The sequence below is a fragment of the Hyaena hyaena genome, unplaced genomic scaffold (genome assembly GCF_003009895.1).
Source record: "Hyaena hyaena isolate Hyena2069 unplaced genomic scaffold, ASM300989v1 scaffold_28, whole genome shotgun sequence".
NCBI lineage: Eukaryota > Metazoa > Chordata > Mammalia > Carnivora > Hyaenidae > Hyaena > Hyaena hyaena.
In genome coordinates, this window is record NW_024080660.1 from 2,064,284 (window position 1) to 2,083,235 (window position 18,952).

An 18,952-nucleotide genomic window follows, 5' to 3' on the forward strand; every position below is an offset into this window, starting at 1 on the left:
ACCTCTTGTCTTTTTCTTTCTTTCCTCAGCAGTAACCACCCTCAGTACCAGTACACACACACACATCCCTTCTCATCTGATGCTCACTCACTCATTCATTCAAGCATTATTCAGATACTGCTATGTATAGATAGCATGCCAGGCACTATGGGGTAAGAGATACAAAAAAATTACAACATGGTTATTCTCTTTAAAATGTATAACTTATGGGGCAAAACCTAATTATACTATAAGGCAAAGTGAAGCAAGACAGGTGGACGTGATTGTTAAGAGCCCAACAGAAGCTACAGTAGTTTTTTGAGACAGAGAGTGAGCAGGGGAGGGGCAGAGAGAGAGAGGGAGACACAGATCTGATGCAGGCTCCAGGCTCTGAGCTGTCAGCACAGAGCCTGACATGGGGCTTGAACCCACGAACCATGAAATCATGACCTGAGCCAAAGTTGGATGCTCCACTGACTGAGCCCCCAGGTCCCCCAGGCTGCAATGATTTTGCAGGGAGGAGTCAGGTGGGCATCCCAGAGGTCCTAACAAAGGACTTAAGCTAGGCCGAGGTGGGCTTTCGTTCAATATGCTGTGTGGAAAGGATACTTCCTGCATCTGCCACTGAGTCCCTAGCCCAACCCACCCCTAATCCTGTCTCGCCTTGGGTAACTCAGTCTTCACCCTCACTCTGGCCCAGCCTCTTTCTGGAGGAGGCATCGCCTTCTGCGATCCCTGGCTCTAGCGTCACGTTGGCCAGCCTCTTCTCCCAGGCCCCGGTCCACTAAACGCAGCTCTCTCTCCAGCCTCCATGGATTCTTCTTTCTTAGGCTTTTTGCTAATAATGTTCACTTCTCCCAAACAGCAGTCAGGACCTGAAGGCAAAAACTACCTTCAGCCCCTGGGGCAGCCTTTATACCATCTGGTTTCAGTGGCCTTCCATCTGGGTCCAGTGGAACTGTGGGAACACACTCAAAAAATAAATCTACAGCTTCCACAGTTTAAGTCTGGACTCATGGCCTCCTAACCAAAGCGTCTGCACATAAACCCCTGTATCTTCTCTGCCTCGGGTCCCACAATTCCAAACAGCTGGCTCTTCTGATATGACCCAGTCTGAAACGTTTTGCTCTGTAGAGTCCCAGGGACTGTGGGCTCACAGACTCTGAAAAGTTTCCCTTGAAAAGCATCACAGAGGGATCTGGAAGGCTCGGGAACCCTGAGCCCAGGAGCACAGTCTCCTCCAGCACCTGCAGTGAGGAACCACTCACTGCCCACTTTCTCTGTAGGGGCCAAGAAGTATCCAAGCTCAGAATCCACTTCCACCTGAAACAGACACATCATGAGTATCATGCGATTCTGGCACAGACTACTGCTCACAGAAAAACATGTACTGTTATGTTGGAACCAGGGAGAGAGAAAGGAAGGGAGACCCCAAGCTCTAGCCAAATATGTGGTGTTGGTGTTGGTGGGAAAAGGGAACCAGAACCAATTTAGCCAATGCTCAATGGAGCTCAAGCTACATAGGACCAGGCACCTTGAAGGCACTGAGGGGCTGCGAGGGGAAGAGTCTGAAAAGGTCTATCCCCTTCCTCCACAAGTTGGGTCTGTGTAGAAAGAAGCATTCTTGGTTCTTTTTTTCTCGTTTGTGGTTTATTCTCTTGCGCACTCCCTACAGAGGCTGTTTCTGGTCTGTTCCTTACCCTATGACCTCATGGTATCCTTCTAGAATGAACTCCTTGAGCTATATTCATAAAGGAGATACAATTTTTAAATTGTTTTTTCAATTTTTTTATTTATTTCTAAGAGAGAGAGACAGAATGTGAGCAAGAGAGGGGCAGAGAGAGAGGGAGACACAGAATCCAAAGCAGGGCCCAGGCTCTAAGCTGCCAGCACAGCACAGAGCCCAACGTGGGGCGCAAACTCACAAACCATGAGATTGTGACCTGAGCGGAGGTCAGACACAACCAATTGAGCCACTCAGGCGCCCCAGGAAATAAAACTTTAATAAGTCTTTATTACCCTGGAAGGGAAACAAATCTGGTCGAAGAAGGGAAAGGAGGCTTCTCTGCCTTTCCTTTCTTGTAATTAAATCTGCTCCAGAGGAAGTCCTGTCTCTAGCTTTCCAAGGCCATTGGCTTCTACAACATTCTTGAAAAGAGAATCTGAAAGAATTTAGTTCTTCTCAAAACTTTTTTTTTAAATTTATTTATTGTTTTTTGAGAGAGAGGAAGACAGAGTGGATGTGGGGGAGGGGCAGAGAGAGAGGGAGACATAGAATCTGAAGCAGGTTCTAAGCTCTGAGCTGTAAGCACAGAGTCCGATGTGGGCCTCGAACTCATGAACCATGAGATTGTGACTGGAGCCACAGTAAGATGCTTAACTGACTGAGCCACCCAGATGTCCCAAAAGAATTTAGTTCCTAATGCTTGGATGTGTAGACATGTGAGAGATCTGTAGGTAACTGTCTCCAGACACAACTTATTTTTCCAGTCTTGCTTCTTAAGTCATTCTCCACATTTACTGCCCTAGGACTTTACTGCTTGATATAGCTTTGCTCTTGCTGCTTTAGTCTTTTTTTTTTTTTTAATGTTTATTTGCTTTTGAGAGAGAAAAATAGCATGAGTGGGGGCAGGGGGCAGACAGAGAAAGGTACAGAGGATCCGAAGCAGGCTCTTTGCTGACGGCAGAGAGCCCGATGCGGGGCTTGAACCCACAAACCATGAGATCATGACCCGAGCCAAAGTTGGATGTTTAACCAACTGAGCCATCCAGGTGCCCTTGCTTCAGTCGTTCTACGTTCCCTTGGGACCAGCAGCCCATCCAGTGACGCCATGTTCCTTCTTGCCCACACTTTTGTTGCTGTCATTCTCTCTACCTATAATGCCTGGCTTTGTCTTCACTGATCAAGATCTGACTGTAGCTTAAATGCCAGTTTATCAAGCATATTTTGTGAGCACATTCAGGCCTCCAGAACTCCCTCTCTCCTCTCAGTGCCTCTAGCACTCACCATGCTCTATGTCACACATTTTGGCACTTTATCATTTTGACCCAGCTATTCCGCAAGAGTGCACTCTTTCTTCCCAAGTACATTTTGAGGACCCTGAGAGTAGAACATATCAATATTTTCTGTACTCTCTCTACCCTAATCCTAACACTAAGGACAATCCTGAGCACAGAATAAGGGTCTTATAATTGACTGGGGTTATAATCCCTCTAGTTTCTCTCCTGGTTCAGCATTGCCTATGCACCCTTGTTATCTATCAAATGCTCATTTTTCCCCAATCTTAGCTCTCTCAGTGAGCCCTCCCCCCAAAATGGTCTAATTGTACAAGAGTGGAAGATGAATAAAAGCTAATTGTGGGGGGTGGCAGGGGTAGATAATTACTTCAGAGCAGGGAAGGAGGCACCAGTGTCACTGCCAGACATGGCTACTTCCAGGTGGCTCCCTGAGGCATGAGGGATGATCTCCCTTTCTTCCCCTGTTCCTCACCTTGGTCTCTCCTTCCTTTCCCCTCACAGCAAATCTCACAGCAAAAGAGGCCATGAGTCGCAGTTCTTTTGGCTCATACATGGAGCTATTTTCCCCAGAGCAATACCCAGAGGACCTGGATCACAGGGGTTCCAGCAGCAGACTCTGGCGGGGCCCAGAACACTGACTGTCACCAATGTACCCTGCTGGGTTGGATCATCACCTCAAACGCACCTCACCTTTATTGTGACTTTGCTCTCAAGGACCCCCATTCCTTTCTTCTATCATTCCTCCATGTCTTTGACCATTCTTTCAATGAGGGCCACGGCAGTTCCTCAGGCATCTTTCAGACTCATTAGGAGGAGATTAGAATACCTAGTTCTTTTCTTCCAAGATGTTTCTTCGCTCAGATGGAAATGGATATTTTTCAGGGAGGGGTGACATCTTCCCCTTCTAGCCAACAAAGCTAAGTCCAAGGACTTGCTCACCCAGAAATGTCCTGTTACGTCCCGTTACCTATTGAAGTTACAAGAAAGTAAAGAGTGATAAGTCCAAGAATACTTGCTGTCCATCTGAGCAGTGCCTCCCAGAACAGTAAGGGACTTTAGGATGGGGACTGTTGGAATGAAGTGAGCTGGGTAACCACAGCCTAGAGTCTGGCCCTCAGTTGTAAACTCACAAACCCGGTATTATCACCATTCAGTGATTGGTTTGATTCAGAAGAACCCAGCTCACAAGAGGTAGATGCATAAACAAATATACCTATCAAGTGGACAAGAATAGTTTTGAGCACAGGCCAGGGCATTCTCTCTTAAGAGAAATATATTCAGGGGCACCTGGATGGCTCAGTAAGTTAAGTGTCTGACTTCTGCTCAGGTCACGATCTCACCATTCCTGAGTTCAAGCCCTGCATCCACCATTCCTGCGTTCAAGCTCCACATTGGGCTCTGTGCTGACAGCTCAGAGCCTGGAGCCTGTTTCGGATTCTGTGTCTCCCTCACTGTCTCTGCCCCTCTCCAACTCGTGCTCTGTTTCTCTCTCAGAAGTAAATAAACATTTAAAAAATTTTAAAGGAAATCTATTCAGAAACCAAATAACACTCAGAAGAGTGCATAAGGAATATGCAGTAAGAACAAAGGGAAGTAGCTAGAGCTAAGGAATATTTCACTGAGTCTTGGTGAGATCAGAAAAAAAATATCCTTGCCCCAAGAGAATGCACATCTCTAGTTACTGAAATATTCATACCCACTAGGTCTGAAGTACTGACTAAATATCAAATTCTTGCTCTCTGACTTCCTCTTGTTGCCTACCTCCCACATTCTCTCTTCAGTCTGTACAATTAATTAGATTTAAAGGTTTATAATTACAGTCATACGTTCCAAAAAAAGACTTCTTGGACTTTACACATCCAAATTAGATGACTAATTTGAATCGTTCTTTTCACATAAAGATACATTTTACTGACGATCTTCAGTTCTGTGGAAGTTGTTTACCTGCTTACCTTATTTTCAAGTTTCTGAAGATACATCACTCTTTACAGCAGCTTCCTATGAATTGCACTAATTTTTTCCATAAAATAAGTATATATGTATTTTAAAGTCAATCTCAAAAGTCAGGAATGGAAAAGAGCTCCTTTAACAGACATCCCATAACTGAGGTTTTGTTAACTGTAAGCTAAAAGAGGTCGATGGGCTCCCATCCTTTTGGGCTCTTCTTTTCTGGGCTAAACACCCCTCTTCTTCTGGTGATCTTTTGGAAAGTGGCCCGGAAGAGGCTCTTGTTGTTATACCTCCAAATCAAGGACCCCAAATCGGTCAGAGTACTCCAGATGGCCCAGGTAAGTTCATTTCAAAGACATTTATCCAACATCTACCACATCTCAAGCATTGCGACTATAAGGGACTGTGACACTGTCTGCCCAATTGGGGCGCCTGGGTGGCTTAGTCGGTTGGGCGTCCGACTTTCGCTTAGGTCATGATCTCGCGGTTCGAGCCCCGCATCGGGCTCTGTGCTGACGGCCAGCTCAGAGCCTGGAGCCTGTTTCAGTCTGTGACTCCCTCTCTCTCTGACCCTCCCCTGCGCACGCTGTCTCTCTCTCTCTCTCTCTCCTAGAAATAAATAAAAAATATTTTTAAAAAAATTATATGCCTGCTACGTGTAGTTGGTAAAAGCTTCACACACCATGGTGAAATTAGTTAGCATTCATTCCCAATTTGGCAGCCAAAGTACTAAAAAAAAAGGAAAGGAAAGGGAAAAAAAATGTATGTAGGAAGTTTGGTAAACCCTAAAGGAATAGTGTCAGGTTAGCTCAGTCCTCGGAACCCTAACTGGGCTGCTTCCGGTCCACCCATCCCAGACCAGCAGCCTTCGGGGACCTGGGCAGGGCCAGCTCGGCCGCGAAGCGCCACTATCCCGCCCCCACGCTGCCCCTGAAGTCCGGGCTCCCATTGGTTGCGGGAGGGCTCGGTGAGCCAATCCACATAGACTTTAACGCCCTCCTCTCGAGATCACTTCCGCCGCTGGGGTCAGGCTCCGCCCCGCTTGCCCGGCATCGCTCGCGCCGGTGGAGTCAAGATGGAGGAGTACGCGAGAGAACCCTGGTGAGCTTTACCACTGCCCTTCCTTTAGTCCTGCCCCTCTGCTCCCGGTCCTCGTTCTTCCCTGTCCAGTCCCCCGAGGTGCAAGCCGGACTCAGCCGCAGGCCCGTCGACGTGGGTCTGTTAACCGTTGGCAGCACCGGCTTGAGCATCCCGTCGGCTTCTCAGCGCTGTACTCCCCCGGCGTTTGTGGCAGCCTCGCCGCCTCCAACCTGGCACTCTGGTGACCTTGCGTTGGATGAGGAGGTCCAGGCTTCGGCTAGACGGAGCCTCGGAACCTGTTTCCAACCCAGGACGTAGTCGACCTTGTGCGGGGTTAGTAATCCCCCCTGTCCGCTGAGGTGACCTTGGACGCGTCCCCGTGCCTCGCTTTGCTCGGTTCCTGTGTTGAGGAAGGGACAGTAGGCCTCTGAGGAGATGCCATTCTGCAGGCATTATTTGTGTCGTGAGATGTGTCCGCAGGGCGAAGCATTTCAAATGTGTGGAACAGAGATTTTACCCAAAGGGTCTGGATAAACTCTAGGCAAGAGCCTCGTAGTCGTCCTTGGAATTCTCCCTTGGGGGCAAAGGGGGACACGAATTATCTAGATAATAGAGATAGTAGCATGTGTTCTTTGAGAACCATGAACAGAAATTCATGTATTCAGTATTTGAATGAAGCCTCTGTGCTCACCACTTTATAGATTCAAAGAGTAAAAGCATGAGTAAGTCAGGCACATAAGTAGTTATAAAAAGGCAAAATTGCTATCAGAAATCTCAAGTTGCCTAAATTTAAGGCTTCTGGGGAGGGTCTTAAGTGAGAAATCAATTTTGGTTATTTGGACTAATCACCTGTTTAATTGTTTAATTGTGTTAGAGCAAAAGCCAAGATGTCCTCAATTTATGAAAGTACCCAGTACTTTATATTGTTACCTTGCCGGCAGTAGCCATATTACCTGCTTTGTGCCTTTTTTTTTCTTTTAATCCCTCAACTAGGATACAGGGCATATGTTTCAGCACTTCCTAGCTCGTTAAAATTACCAAGGGGTGCCTGGGTGGCTCAGTCGGTTAAGCTTCAGCATCTGACTCCTTGATTTAGGCTCAGGTCATGGTCTTTTGTTTGGTGAGATTGAGTCTTGTGTCAGGCTCACATTGTGGAGCTTGCTTGGGATTCTCTCTCCCTCTGTCTGCCCCTCATGCACGCTCTCACTCTCTCAAAATAAATAAATAAACTTTAAAAATTTTTAAATTAACATGTAATTATCCCTGTTCCTCTGTTGTGCTTACATATGCCGAACTCAGTACCCTGTAGACTGCTGTTATCAGCAGCTGTTGGATATATTTTTAACTTTGTTGAGTTAAAGATGTTATAATAATGAGGGGTACCTGCGTGGCTAATTCGGTTGAGCGTCCGACTTTGGTTCAGGTCATGATTTCACGGTTCGAGGGTTCGAGCCCCGTGTCGGGTTTTGTGCTGACAGCTTGGAGCCTGCTTTGGATTCTGTGTCTTCCTCTCTCTCTATCCCTCTCCCACTCATCCTCTGTTTCTCTCTGTCTCGATAATAAGTAAACATTAAAAAAAATTTTTTTAAAGATGTTATAATAATGAATTTTCATCTAATGAATTAGGTGGTCCCTTTGTTTTCTCTTAGTACATATGTCCTGAAGCAATACAGTCAGTTGTCTGGTTAGTTTTGTAGCTAAAACTACTTTGATCTGAGGCACTTGGGTGGCTCAGTCAGTTAAGCATCCTACTTTGGCTCAGGTCATGATCTTGCGGTTTATGAGTTTGAGACCTTTGTCCAACTCTGCTGACAGCTCAGACCCTGGAGCCTGTTTCACATTCTGTGTTGTCTTCTCTCTATGCCCCTCCTGTGCCCGTGCTCTGTCTCTCTCTCTCTCTCTCTCTCTCTCTCTCTGAAAAAATAAACATTAAAAAAAATTTGAAAAGCTGCTCTGATCTTCTGTCCTGCCCTGTTTGGTAAGAGCATTTTCTCAGGTCATTCAACCTCAAACTATAAGCGTCTTTTTCTTCCCTCCACAGCACCCAGCCTCCAAACAGGCATGCCATAAGCAGTCTCAATTCTTTCATTATCTGCCTTTCTATTCCTATTGTCACAATCTTACCTGGCACCCTTATGCCTTTCACAATACCTTCCTAATTGCTCTCCTTACCTCCAGCCCGCTTTAATACATCAGATGGACTTAGTCATCCCAAATACTCCTTTTGTCATTGGTTTCTTAAAAAAAAAAAAAAAAAAAACCCACAGTCTGTATGATATAATGGAAAGGACTTGGAATTTTGAAATTGTAGATTTTTGTATTTAAATTGTAGTAGTTACCTATATGACATTGAGCAACTTAATCTCTATCTGAGCTTCTGTTCACCTGTAAGATGAAGAGGACATAAGAATACTTTTTTCCCCCACAAAGTTGAGATTAGAGATTCTATAGGAAAATAACCTAACTTTTTTGAAACTCATAGGTCTTATTTGTATTGAAAGCACCTAAAACATAGTTAATACTTAAGAAAAACTTAATTGTGTTATGTTACTTGTTCCCTGTAGTATTTGTATTTACATACTTTTGTTATTTTTATAAAAGTTTGTTTATTTTTGAGAGAGAGTGTGAGCAGCAGGGTGGGGTGGGAGCAGGACAGAGAGAGAGAATCCCAAGCTGGTTCTGTGCTGTGAGTGCAGAGCTAGTCGGGGCTCAACACAAGAACAATGAGATCATGAACTGAGCCAAAATCCAGAGTCCGATGCTTAATCAACTGAGCCACCAAGGCGCCCTTAGTATTTATGTTCTTTTAGAGTCTAGCCTCAACCTTCCATTTTGTGTAATTCATCTCTTCTCTGCAGGAACATTTTGATTCAGCCAGAATTTGTCAGAAACCGTTTCCATCTTGCCTTTGTTTTGGACATCCCTTCTTGGATACTCTGATTGCTCTCTAAGCTGAATCCTGTTGTTCTTTGCTGATTATTTTAATCCCCAACTAATAAGATCATTTGCACTAGATCTTTTTTTTTTAATGTTTATTTTTGAGAGAGAGAGAGAGAGAGAACAAACACAAGTGGGGAGGGGCAGAGGGAGAGGGAGACACAGAATCTGAAGCAGGCAAGTTACCAGCCCACCACTCAGAGGGAGCACTAATTCATTCTCCTTTATCTTTTCTCTATACTTCCTTTTAGTGTTTCTACCATTCTAAAGAAATTTTTCCAATCTCTTTAAGTTTCAAAGCACTGCTTAAACTGTTAAAGTGAAATCAAGTCCCCTGGGGATTGTGTTGAACTATAAACTGAATCAGTAGGTCCTGGGTAAAGTGTTGAGAGCTTGCAGGTCTAACAAACTCCAAGTGTTGCTGAATTTGCTTTTAGGATCACAAAAACAAACATTGGGTAGCAAGGCCACCAAGCATCCTGCTGACAATTGGAATGTGTGCCTCATGAGGGGCGCCTGGGTAGCTCAGTCCATTAAGCGTCCAACTCTTGATTTCGGCTCAGGTCTTGATACTGCAGTTTGAGCCTTGCGTCAGGCTCCACATGGACAGTGTGCGGCCTCCTTGGGATTGTCTTTCTCTCTCAGAATAAATAAATAAACTTAAAATATATATAATGAATTTAACCACTCACAGACTTTTTTTTTAAGTCAAATTTCTAGAGTAGTAGTTCTTGTTCTACTGATAACATTATTCAGATTTCATTGTGTTGTATAAGTTAGGTTGCTACATTTGGAGCCTAAGTTTACAAATTTAACCTCTAATTATTGAAGATTAGAGTGTTTCAGTGTATAAATGGACCTGATACAAACTAAAGTTCCAGGTGCTAACTGGGACTCCATAAACCCAGAAAGAGTTACAAACTTTAAAAATGTTTAAATTTGTCTCCCTCTGCCCCTATTGAATCTTCATTTTTGAGGGTCTCAACTTGAAATTTTACTACAGTGGGAGAGCTTACTTAGATCCCTGGGAGATTGGATCAACATTGATGATAATGTAATTTCCTATATATTTGCTTATTCACTTTTGCACAGTGCCCAACTTAGATGCAGTAATTATTAAATGAAAATTAAGTGCTGTTAACACTAGGGCATTAAAGCCAGTTCCGTTCCTTATGGCTTTGAGCCGAATAGATATGGATATGTTCAGAATCCTTTGTCTACATGTTTACTTTACTGGTTGAAGTAGACACCGCATTAGAATCTGATGTATCCTTTAGTATGTTATGTTAGCAAAGAATGTTTCTTGGTTTATGAATGAGAAATATAGCCATCTTTTTATTTTGTTTCCCCGTCCTCAGCCCTTGGCGAATTGTGGATGATTGTGGCGGGGCCTTTACGATGGGTACCATAGGTGGTGGTATCTTTCAAGCAATCAAAGGTTTTCGCAATTCTCCAGTGGTAAGTGAGTGAATGGTCTTATTTTAACATTATTTGAAATCTGGGTTAGTTAATATCCCTGGCGGCCCGATCACTAGGTTGGAAAGGTACTTTTATTTTTGCTTGCTTCTTTATAGGGAGTAAACCACAGACTACGAGGGAGTTTGACAGCTATTAAAACCAGGGCTCCACAGTTGGGAGGTAAGCAGAATTTTTCCATTTGTATGTCATACTAGCTTTTCTTGTTCATTCGAAGATGAAGCTCTGTTTTGTTTTTTCTTTTTTAGCTGATACCAGTTAGTGAGTTTAGTTCAGTGTAACAGCTTGATAGAAATTAACTATCTCTATACGTTCTTCTTGATTTATGCTTTATTCAGAAAGTTAACTGGAATTGCTGTATCCATTCATTTGAAAATTTTGTCTCTGTCCTTCAAATGCTCAGTGGTATTTGTCAAGAGTGATAGCTCCTGGGGTAATATAAAGCTGAAGAGAAAGTGATCTGAAGGATTGCGGTTTCACGAGAGAAATGGATGATGCTGATCAGGCTTCTCTCCAATTGGCTTTGAATGTTGTGCAGAGGTCATCGCAGAATTTGAAAAGAATTCATTATGCTTTTTAAACTTGGTTATTTCAAAGCTGGGAGGAGGGAGATAAAAAAGCTTAGAAACTATATTCATATACAAAGATAACAGTCAGTTTGTAGACACCATATAGAACACATGAAAAAGATTAAATACTTTTAGTCATTCCTTAGTAATTTTGTGCATTAGAGGAAATAGTCCTGTCTTTGTTTTTAGCATATTTTTCTTCGGAAGACTAGCTCAGAGCTGCCGCTTACAGAGTGCTTGCTGTGTGCCAACCTCTCTGCTAAGGATTCCACAGCATTATTTTAATGCTCATAACAATATGAAGTCAGTATTATTATCCCCATTTTCCAGATAAGGGAATTGAAACTCTGAGAGCTAAAGTGATGGTATATCTTTTTCCTTTTCTTTTTTTCCTATGAAATAATTATATCTTCTGGAAGGTAAATTACTTACTCATTTTCCTTTGCTTTAATGGGTACCATGTTGTTCAAGAATGATAAGTAGTATTAAAGCACATACCAAACCCTGAATTCCCAATATATACAGAAGTCATACAGGTTTTTCTATATCTTTTAAGAGACTGCTTCAGTCATATTATGCTTTTTCAGTGAATGAAAAAACAATCAGGTAATGTCACAGCCAAGGGGAGCGTAAAGAGACATGATCACTAAATGTAACTTAGTATCCTGGAACAGAAAAAAGACATGAAAACTAAAGAAATCTGAATTAAGTGTGGACTTTAATTAATAATATATTGATATTGGGTCATTAATTATGCAAATGCACCATGGAAATGTAAGATGTTAGAAATTGGGTAACTGGGGGTGCCTGGGTGGCTCAGTCAGTTGAGTGCCCAACTCTTGCTTTCGGCTCAGGTCATGATCCCAGGGTCGTGGAATCGAGCTCTGTCAGGTTCAAGCCTCTCTCCCTCTCTCTCTCTCTCCCCCGCTCCTCTCTCCCTCCTCCCTCTCCCTCGGCCCCTCTACCCCACTCCCCGATAGTGTGCTCTCTCTCTCTCTCTCTCAAGGAAAAAAAAAAAAGAAAATTGGGGAAACTGGATGTGGGATATATGGGAACTCTGTACTATCTTCACTTTTCTATGACTTTAAAACTGTTCTAAAATTAAGCAATCAGGATGAAATAGAGGAAGAGTAAAGTTGTAGTATGAGTGAATTGGGATTGTTTATTTCATTCCTTGGGATTGGTTCTTAAAAGAAAGCTATTGAAAAATCTTTAAAGTGCCTTGCTTTTTTTAATTATTTTTTTATTAAAAATTTTTTTTAAATGTTTATTTTTGAGAGAGAGACAAAAGTGCATGCTGGGGGGAGGGTAAAGCAAGCACGAAGAAACTAAATCATATGTTAAAATCTTAGTGTTGTTTTTCTACATTTTGCGTATGCTTGTGTACGTGTGTGTGGGGGTTCGTTTTCTGTTTGACAAAATTGTTACTGAGTTTAGGAGAGTTCAAGTGCGAAGTAACTTGGTTTAGTGTTGGTTTTCGTTTCATGCTTAAGGAATGAAAGAACGGAGAGAGGAAAGATAAGTTTTCTCCCCTTGATGTTCCCTAATTCTAACTATTTGTGGCAGTCATTAGCCACTTTAGCATGTACTAGGGTACACCTATAATACATTCCAGGATAGCTGGATGTCTTTAGTATCCCCAGTGGCGATTTTCATAGAGTGGTCAGTGACACTTAATGAAGGAAAGAAAAAATTGAAGGAAGGTAAAGCTATAAAAAAAAAAAAAGAAGAAACAGGCTTTGTTTTGTTTATTGCCCTTTAAACAGAGATACAGGGAGATCTGAATGTGTTTAGCCTAACTCTTCTAGGCCTGCTATTTCTTTTAGGCTTTGGGCCATTGCTAATTTTCCAGCTGATAAAATACAACCCAAGCTTTATTAAAAAAATAAGTTCTGAGTTTTGTTCAGTGCTTATCCAAACTTGTGTTTGCATGTATTAGTTTGGAGTGTGAGAGTTTTAAGAATATAATTTTGTTGAGGCACCTGGGTGGCTTAGTCGGTTAAGCATCCGACTTTGGCTCAGGTCATGATCTCACGGTTTGTGGGTTCGAGCCCCGTCTCGGGCTCTGTGCTGACAGCTAGCTCAGAGCCTGGAGCCTGCTTCAGATTCTGTGTCTTCCTCTCGCTGATCCTCTCCTGCTCACACTGTCTCTCTCAGAAGTAAATAAAACATTAAAAAAAAAAAGAATATAGTTTTGTTAAAGTTATTTTTGATTATAATATTTTTTTTTAATTTTTTAAGTGTTTTATTTATTTCTGAGAGGGGGAGAGAGAGAGAGAGAGAGACAGTGTGAGCAGGGGAGTGTCAGAGAGAGAGGGAGACACAGAATCTGAAACAGGCTCCAGGCTCTGAGCTAACTGTCAGCAGAGAGCCAGACGTGGGGCTCAAACTCACAAATCATGAGATCATGACCTGAGCCAAAGTCAGACGCCCAATGGACTGAGCCACCCAGGAGCCCCTTAATTGTAATATTTTAAATATAAGATGAATAATGAAATTTCTTTTGTTTTTTTAATAAAATAGGTAGCTTTGCAGTTTGGGGTGGTTTATTTTCCATGATTGACTGCAGTATGGTTCAAGTCAGAGGAAAAGAAGATCCCTGGAACTCCATCACAAGTGGTGCCTTAACAGGAGCCATACTGGCAGCAAGAAGTAAGAAATCATTATAGGCACACTAGGAGGAGCAAGACTTTTTGGAAAACCTTATCTCTCTTAATTTAATGACATTGGTAATACAAAAAACCGAGCATTGCTTAGTTTAGTATAGCATGAATGTATATGGTGATTTGGGGAGGAGGGTGGGAATAGGAGTATCTATTTATTTGGAATGTTTGAGAATGAGAGAGTGTGGAGTTCTGACCTATACAGTGGTTAAGAGCATTTCCAGTTCCAATTCTGCCATTTACTAGTGTGTGACTGGACAGTTTGCCAAGCTTTTTGTGCTTTAGTTTCCTCATCGGTACTCTAGAGTTAATAATCATACCTGCCCCCCCCCCAAAAAAAAATCATACCTGCCACATAGCATTATTAGGAATAATGAGCTTAGAACTATCTCTGGATCTTTGGAACAGAAAGCAACTCAGAATTTATGGGGGGTAGTAGTTTTGGCCAGGGATCAGCAGACTTTTTCTGTAAAGAGCCAGATGGTAAATATTTTGAGTCTTTGTCAACAAATACTTAGCTCTGTGATTGTAACATGAAAGCAACCATAGACCATAGGTAAATGAATGAGCATGACTGTACCAATAAAACTTTATAAACAGGCTGTGAGCTGCATTTGACCTATAGGCCTTAGTTTACTGACACTTACTGAGAAAGAGGGTGGGGAATGAAGGTATCATGTAGCCATTCCTTTACTATATCTTATATTAAACTATATTTCTATTAAAGTAATCTCTTTGTTATTAATGTATTCAGATGGACCTGTGGCCATGGTTGGGTCAGCCGCGATGGGTGGCATTCTCCTAGCTTTAATTGAAGGAGCTGGTATCTTGTTGACAAGATTTGCCTCTGCACAATTTCCCAATGGTGAGTCTTCTTTCTGCTTACTACCGTAGCTCAAACACTGGAATGGTCTCCTGATGATGGGAGGGAACCTCTCTTGTCTGCTAAAATGTATTAGTTTGTGATTTCTACATTTGCCGTGCTTCACGAAGATTATGATAATAGGCCCTGGTTCAATTCGGAAAGGTAGATGTGGATACAGTTATCATGTTTAACCGTAATCACCAAAATGCTTTACTGAGATGATTTGCCGTCGATTTTTCTTATAGTTCTCAGTTTTTGTCAGTGCTCGTGTGCTTACCGTATGAAATTACCAGCCGTTTTAGACGTGCTTGAAGAAGGTTCCCTGCAGATGCAATAACAATAATGATAGTGGACAACCTCTTACATATGTGTATGTGCCATGCCCTGTTCTAGATGCTGGGGATATAGTGGTGAACAAGGACTTACATTCTGGTGGGAGAAGATAGACTAACATGTTAACAGATAAATAACAGATAAATGAGACTTGATTGTGTTGCTTGCTCTGAAGAGAATGAACTATAGTGGTAGAAAGTGGCTATGTTTGGGAGGGCCACTTTAGGGTTGGCAGGGAAAATTTTTTTGAGAAGTTGATAAAATAATTTGTTGCTAATTGTTCCTCTTATCTGATGTGTGGGGAAAAGTTAAATTATGGGTTAAGTGATCATTACATGGTCATGGAATATCTGCTTAGCTAGTAAACTGTGCACTTCCTTATAACTGCAGAAAATTTCATTTGTCTGTAAGGGGGGGCCAGTATTCCCTTTGTCTGTAAAGGGACAGTATTCCTTGATGTTGAAAGGAAGTAGAGAGATAATTGTGAGGATTTTAGTAGGAAAAATTTGACCTGGCATTTGGGGAAGGAAATATGCAGAATAGCAACACAAGTTGAAAATTATTTTTGGAGCTTGGAAAAGATTCAGCATAGAGTTAGGAATAGATCATAGCTCCCAGTTTGATTTGATTTCCCTGAGGTGCCTACCGAGAGATTCAGTGTCTTTTTGGCACACTTGTCATACACACTGGTCAGTAGATGCCAGGGATGATCTAGGGACCTTCTGGATCCTCTCACCTTCTGTTTCTGGTTTTTAATCATTACTTCTGAGTTAATACTCTGTTAGGATGAAAACTTTCTAATTTTGCTTTTTAGTTTGTTTTTACCACGTTAGTGTGAAGACTTGTCTAAATCATCAGAAAAGTTTCATTTTTTCAGAAATTGAGAAGCTGAACGAACGAAAAAAAAAAAAAAGAAATTGAGAAGCTGATATAACAAAAACATTAGTTACACTGTCTTTTTTTATTTAAAAAAAAATTTTTAAGTAGGTTCTTTGCCCAACCTGGGGCTTGAACTCATGATCCCGAGATCAAGAGTCACATACACTACCAACTGAGCCAGCCAGGCGCCCCAAGTTACATCTCTTATAGGAATTAGTCTTGGTTATTTTGCTTTAGGCTTTTTTCCTCAGAAGAAATTTTCTAAAGAAGTGCATTTTACTTGAGACAGGAGATGTGTTTCTGAAAAGCTGTTTTGGGGAGGGGGGAGTCTTTGAAGAGATTATCATATTTTTCCCATTAACTTACATGAAAAGGTTTTTATTTTTTATTTTTTTTTTATTTTTAATGTTTTTGTTTTGTTTTTTCTGAGAGAGAGAGAGACAACGTGAGCAGGGAGGGTCTGCGAGAGAGGGAGATACAGAATCTGAAGCAGGCTCCAGGCTCTGAGCTAGCTGTCAGCACAGAGTCCGACGCGGGGCTCGAATGTATGGACTGTGAGATCATGACCTGAGCCGAAGTCAGACACTTAACTGACTGAGCCACCCAGGTGCCCCTGAGAAGGTTTTTAAACCAGTGACAAAAATTAGATGAAACTGTCTAAGTAATAATGGTTACCTTTGGTTTACCTGTCTCACCCAGTATCTTCTGTACTTCTCTGAAATGAACAGAGAGTGCCTTTAGAGTGAAAAATAAATCTATATCATTGGATTGAAGCCTTGGAAAGCTTTAGGGAATTTTACTACTGCCCTCTTTCTCTCTTCTTTGTAGTTATTTTTTGGTCTTCGTTTCCCTGAGGAAAATAATTGTAATTATTCCCATAAAAGTCTTTTTTTAATTTTTAAGAACCATATTTTTTTTCTTAGTTCACAGGCCTCCTCCCATCTTTTGAAAATTAAAATATTACAAGATTTTGGGTGCCTGGGTACCCGGCTCAGTCGGTTAAATATCTGACTTCAGTTTAGGTCATGCTCTCTCAGTTCGTGGATTTGAGCCCCCTATCAGCTGTCTATGCTGACAGCTCAGAACCTAGACCCTGCTTAGGATTCTGTATCTCCCTCTCTCTCTGCCTCTCCCCTGCTCGCTCACTCGCGTGCTCTCTCTCTTTCTCTCTATCAAGAATAAAATATTACAAGACTTTGATCTACAGCAAGCTAGGAATGTTTTCCCATTTCAGAATTCATTCTCTATTTCATTGGGGTGTATAAATTAGATTATTGAGTTCTCTTAAAACATGACTAAGATACTTAAACTTTGTGAAAATAATTTTAAATAGCTACTGAAAAGTATGTCAAGAGATGTGAGATTCTTCCAATCTTTATAGCAGCTTGTTACAACAATTGCTTTAAAAATTTGAATTCACTTTTTGGGGCACCTGGGTAGCTCAATTGGTTGAGCCTCCGACGTAGGTTCAGGTCATGATCTCGTAGTCTGTGGGTTCAAGGCCCGCATCAGGCTCTGTGCTGACAGCTCAGAGCCTGGAGCCTGCTTCAGATTCTGTGTCTCCCTCTCTCTGTGCCCCTCCCCCACTTGTACTGTTTCTCTCTCAAAAATAAATAAACATTAAAAAAAAAAACAATTTGAATTCACTTCTTGGTACAATTAATCCATCTGACTTTCCTGGCATAGCAGTTGAGAGCTGTTCATTCTGGAACATAAGGGAAGCCAGTCTGTTATGTTACACCAATTTTGGAGGCACTCTCATGAAAATTAGGCAGCAGAAATTCAGATGACAGCTCTAAGATAGCACCTTATTTTTATTAAGTTGAGCGATTTACTCTCTACAAAGACTTGTTCTTTTTAATTGTGTAATATTCAGGTGGTTTTTAAGATTCTTCTGTTTCTTAATTGCAGGTCCTCAGTTTGCTGAAGACCCCTCTCAGTTGCCTTCAGCCCAGTTACCATCCTCACCTTTTGGAGACTATCGACAATATCAATAGGACTTCTTTCCCAGGATTTCTTTACCAGAATGAGCTGTAGTTCAAGAAGGAATTTCAGAAGATAAGTTACAGTCTGCTTTTAAGACTGTAGGTGGGACAGCTCTGGCCAAATAGGCTTTGAAGAGACACTTAGCTCTTTTTTCAATTTAAAGGAACATGGGGGGGGGCCAGATGTTAAAAGATAATACATTTATTTATTCACACCTGGATTGCATTTGTGATAAAAATAAATGTCTAATATCTTTAAAAGAAAATAATAACAAGTGCTTAGAAGATGAAGGACCAAAGGGCAGACAGCAACAAAGCATGACCATCATTTCCTTGGGGACCTCTCTGCCCGGTTTTGTGTGTTTTGTCAGTCAAACAATAAAAAATTCCTGGAACTTGCTCTTTATTTTAAGATGTATGGTTCTACTTTTCATCCTTGAATACTTCAAACATTGAAAAGTACGTTGAAAATTGCATGTTTTATAATGAAGTGAGGCTCTCATGTCACTTGAAGTAAATGATGTATGAGAAGAGTTACACAGAGTTAACATGGACCCATGGATCGTCTCACAGTAAATACTTTCTGCATTTAAGGCTGAGGTAAAATATTCTCTACTTTGAAAGTGAAAATGTTATTTCTTGGTTTTGAAGATGTCAGATGTAAAACTCTCTTTACATTGGAGCTCCTGTGTCTTGATTTTTGATCATCAGCAACCTCACCTGAAACAACTTCCTTCCAATTCTAAATGAAAGAATTCATGGAGGCTATGGTAGCACTGGAAAAGTGTCTATTAAACGTGCTTGAAAATAAAATGTATGCTGATTTTAATGTGTTTCAAGTCCCCTGAAGCCAGTTTTCATAAAGGGTATATTTTGGGGTCTGATTGTGTCTGGAAAATGGATTAGTATTTCAGAATAGGCCATTTTACTTCTTGTATTGGAAATGACATGTGGCCTTACAGAAGGCATGACGCTGTTCATCTGTGCGAAATGGGGAACAAATCTGTGTGGATGCAGTAAATGCACATTACCTTTTGGCCCAATGCCATACACATAGTAAGCATTTAATTGCTAATTGTAGTTTGATCTTTTTTGTGTTGGGTAAGATATATATAAAATACTATGCATCAGTTTAACCATTTGTAAATGTGGAGTTCACTGGCATTCAAATACAGTCCAGTATTGGGTAATCATCACAATTATGTATATCCAAAACTT

The 18,952-nt window shown here is 41.6% G+C and overlaps 1 protein-coding gene across 2 annotated transcripts; it reads left to right on the forward strand.

Annotated features, from left to right (window-relative positions):
* Positions 1 to 5,984: 5,984 nt before the first annotated feature.
* TIMM17A (translocase of inner mitochondrial membrane 17A) lies at positions 5,985 to 18,573 on the forward strand. Of its 2 annotated transcripts, none has more exons than XM_039227427.1 (6): positions 5,985 to 6,048; positions 10,323 to 10,422; positions 10,539 to 10,602; positions 13,533 to 13,661; positions 14,427 to 14,537; positions 17,661 to 18,573. In XM_039227427.1, exons 1-6 carry the CDS (start codon positions 6,023 to 6,025, stop codon positions 17,744 to 17,746), a joined length of 516 nt encoding a protein of 171 aa, XP_039083358.1. In that variant the 5' UTR covers positions 5,985 to 6,022; the 3' UTR covers positions 17,747 to 18,573. The 2 variants fall into 2 exon arrangements, with proteins under 2 accessions (XP_039083358.1, XP_039083356.1); XM_039227425.1 differs by lacking the exon at positions 5,985 to 6,048 and adding an exon at positions 6,067 to 6,360.
* Positions 18,574 to 18,952: the final 379 nt, after the last annotated feature.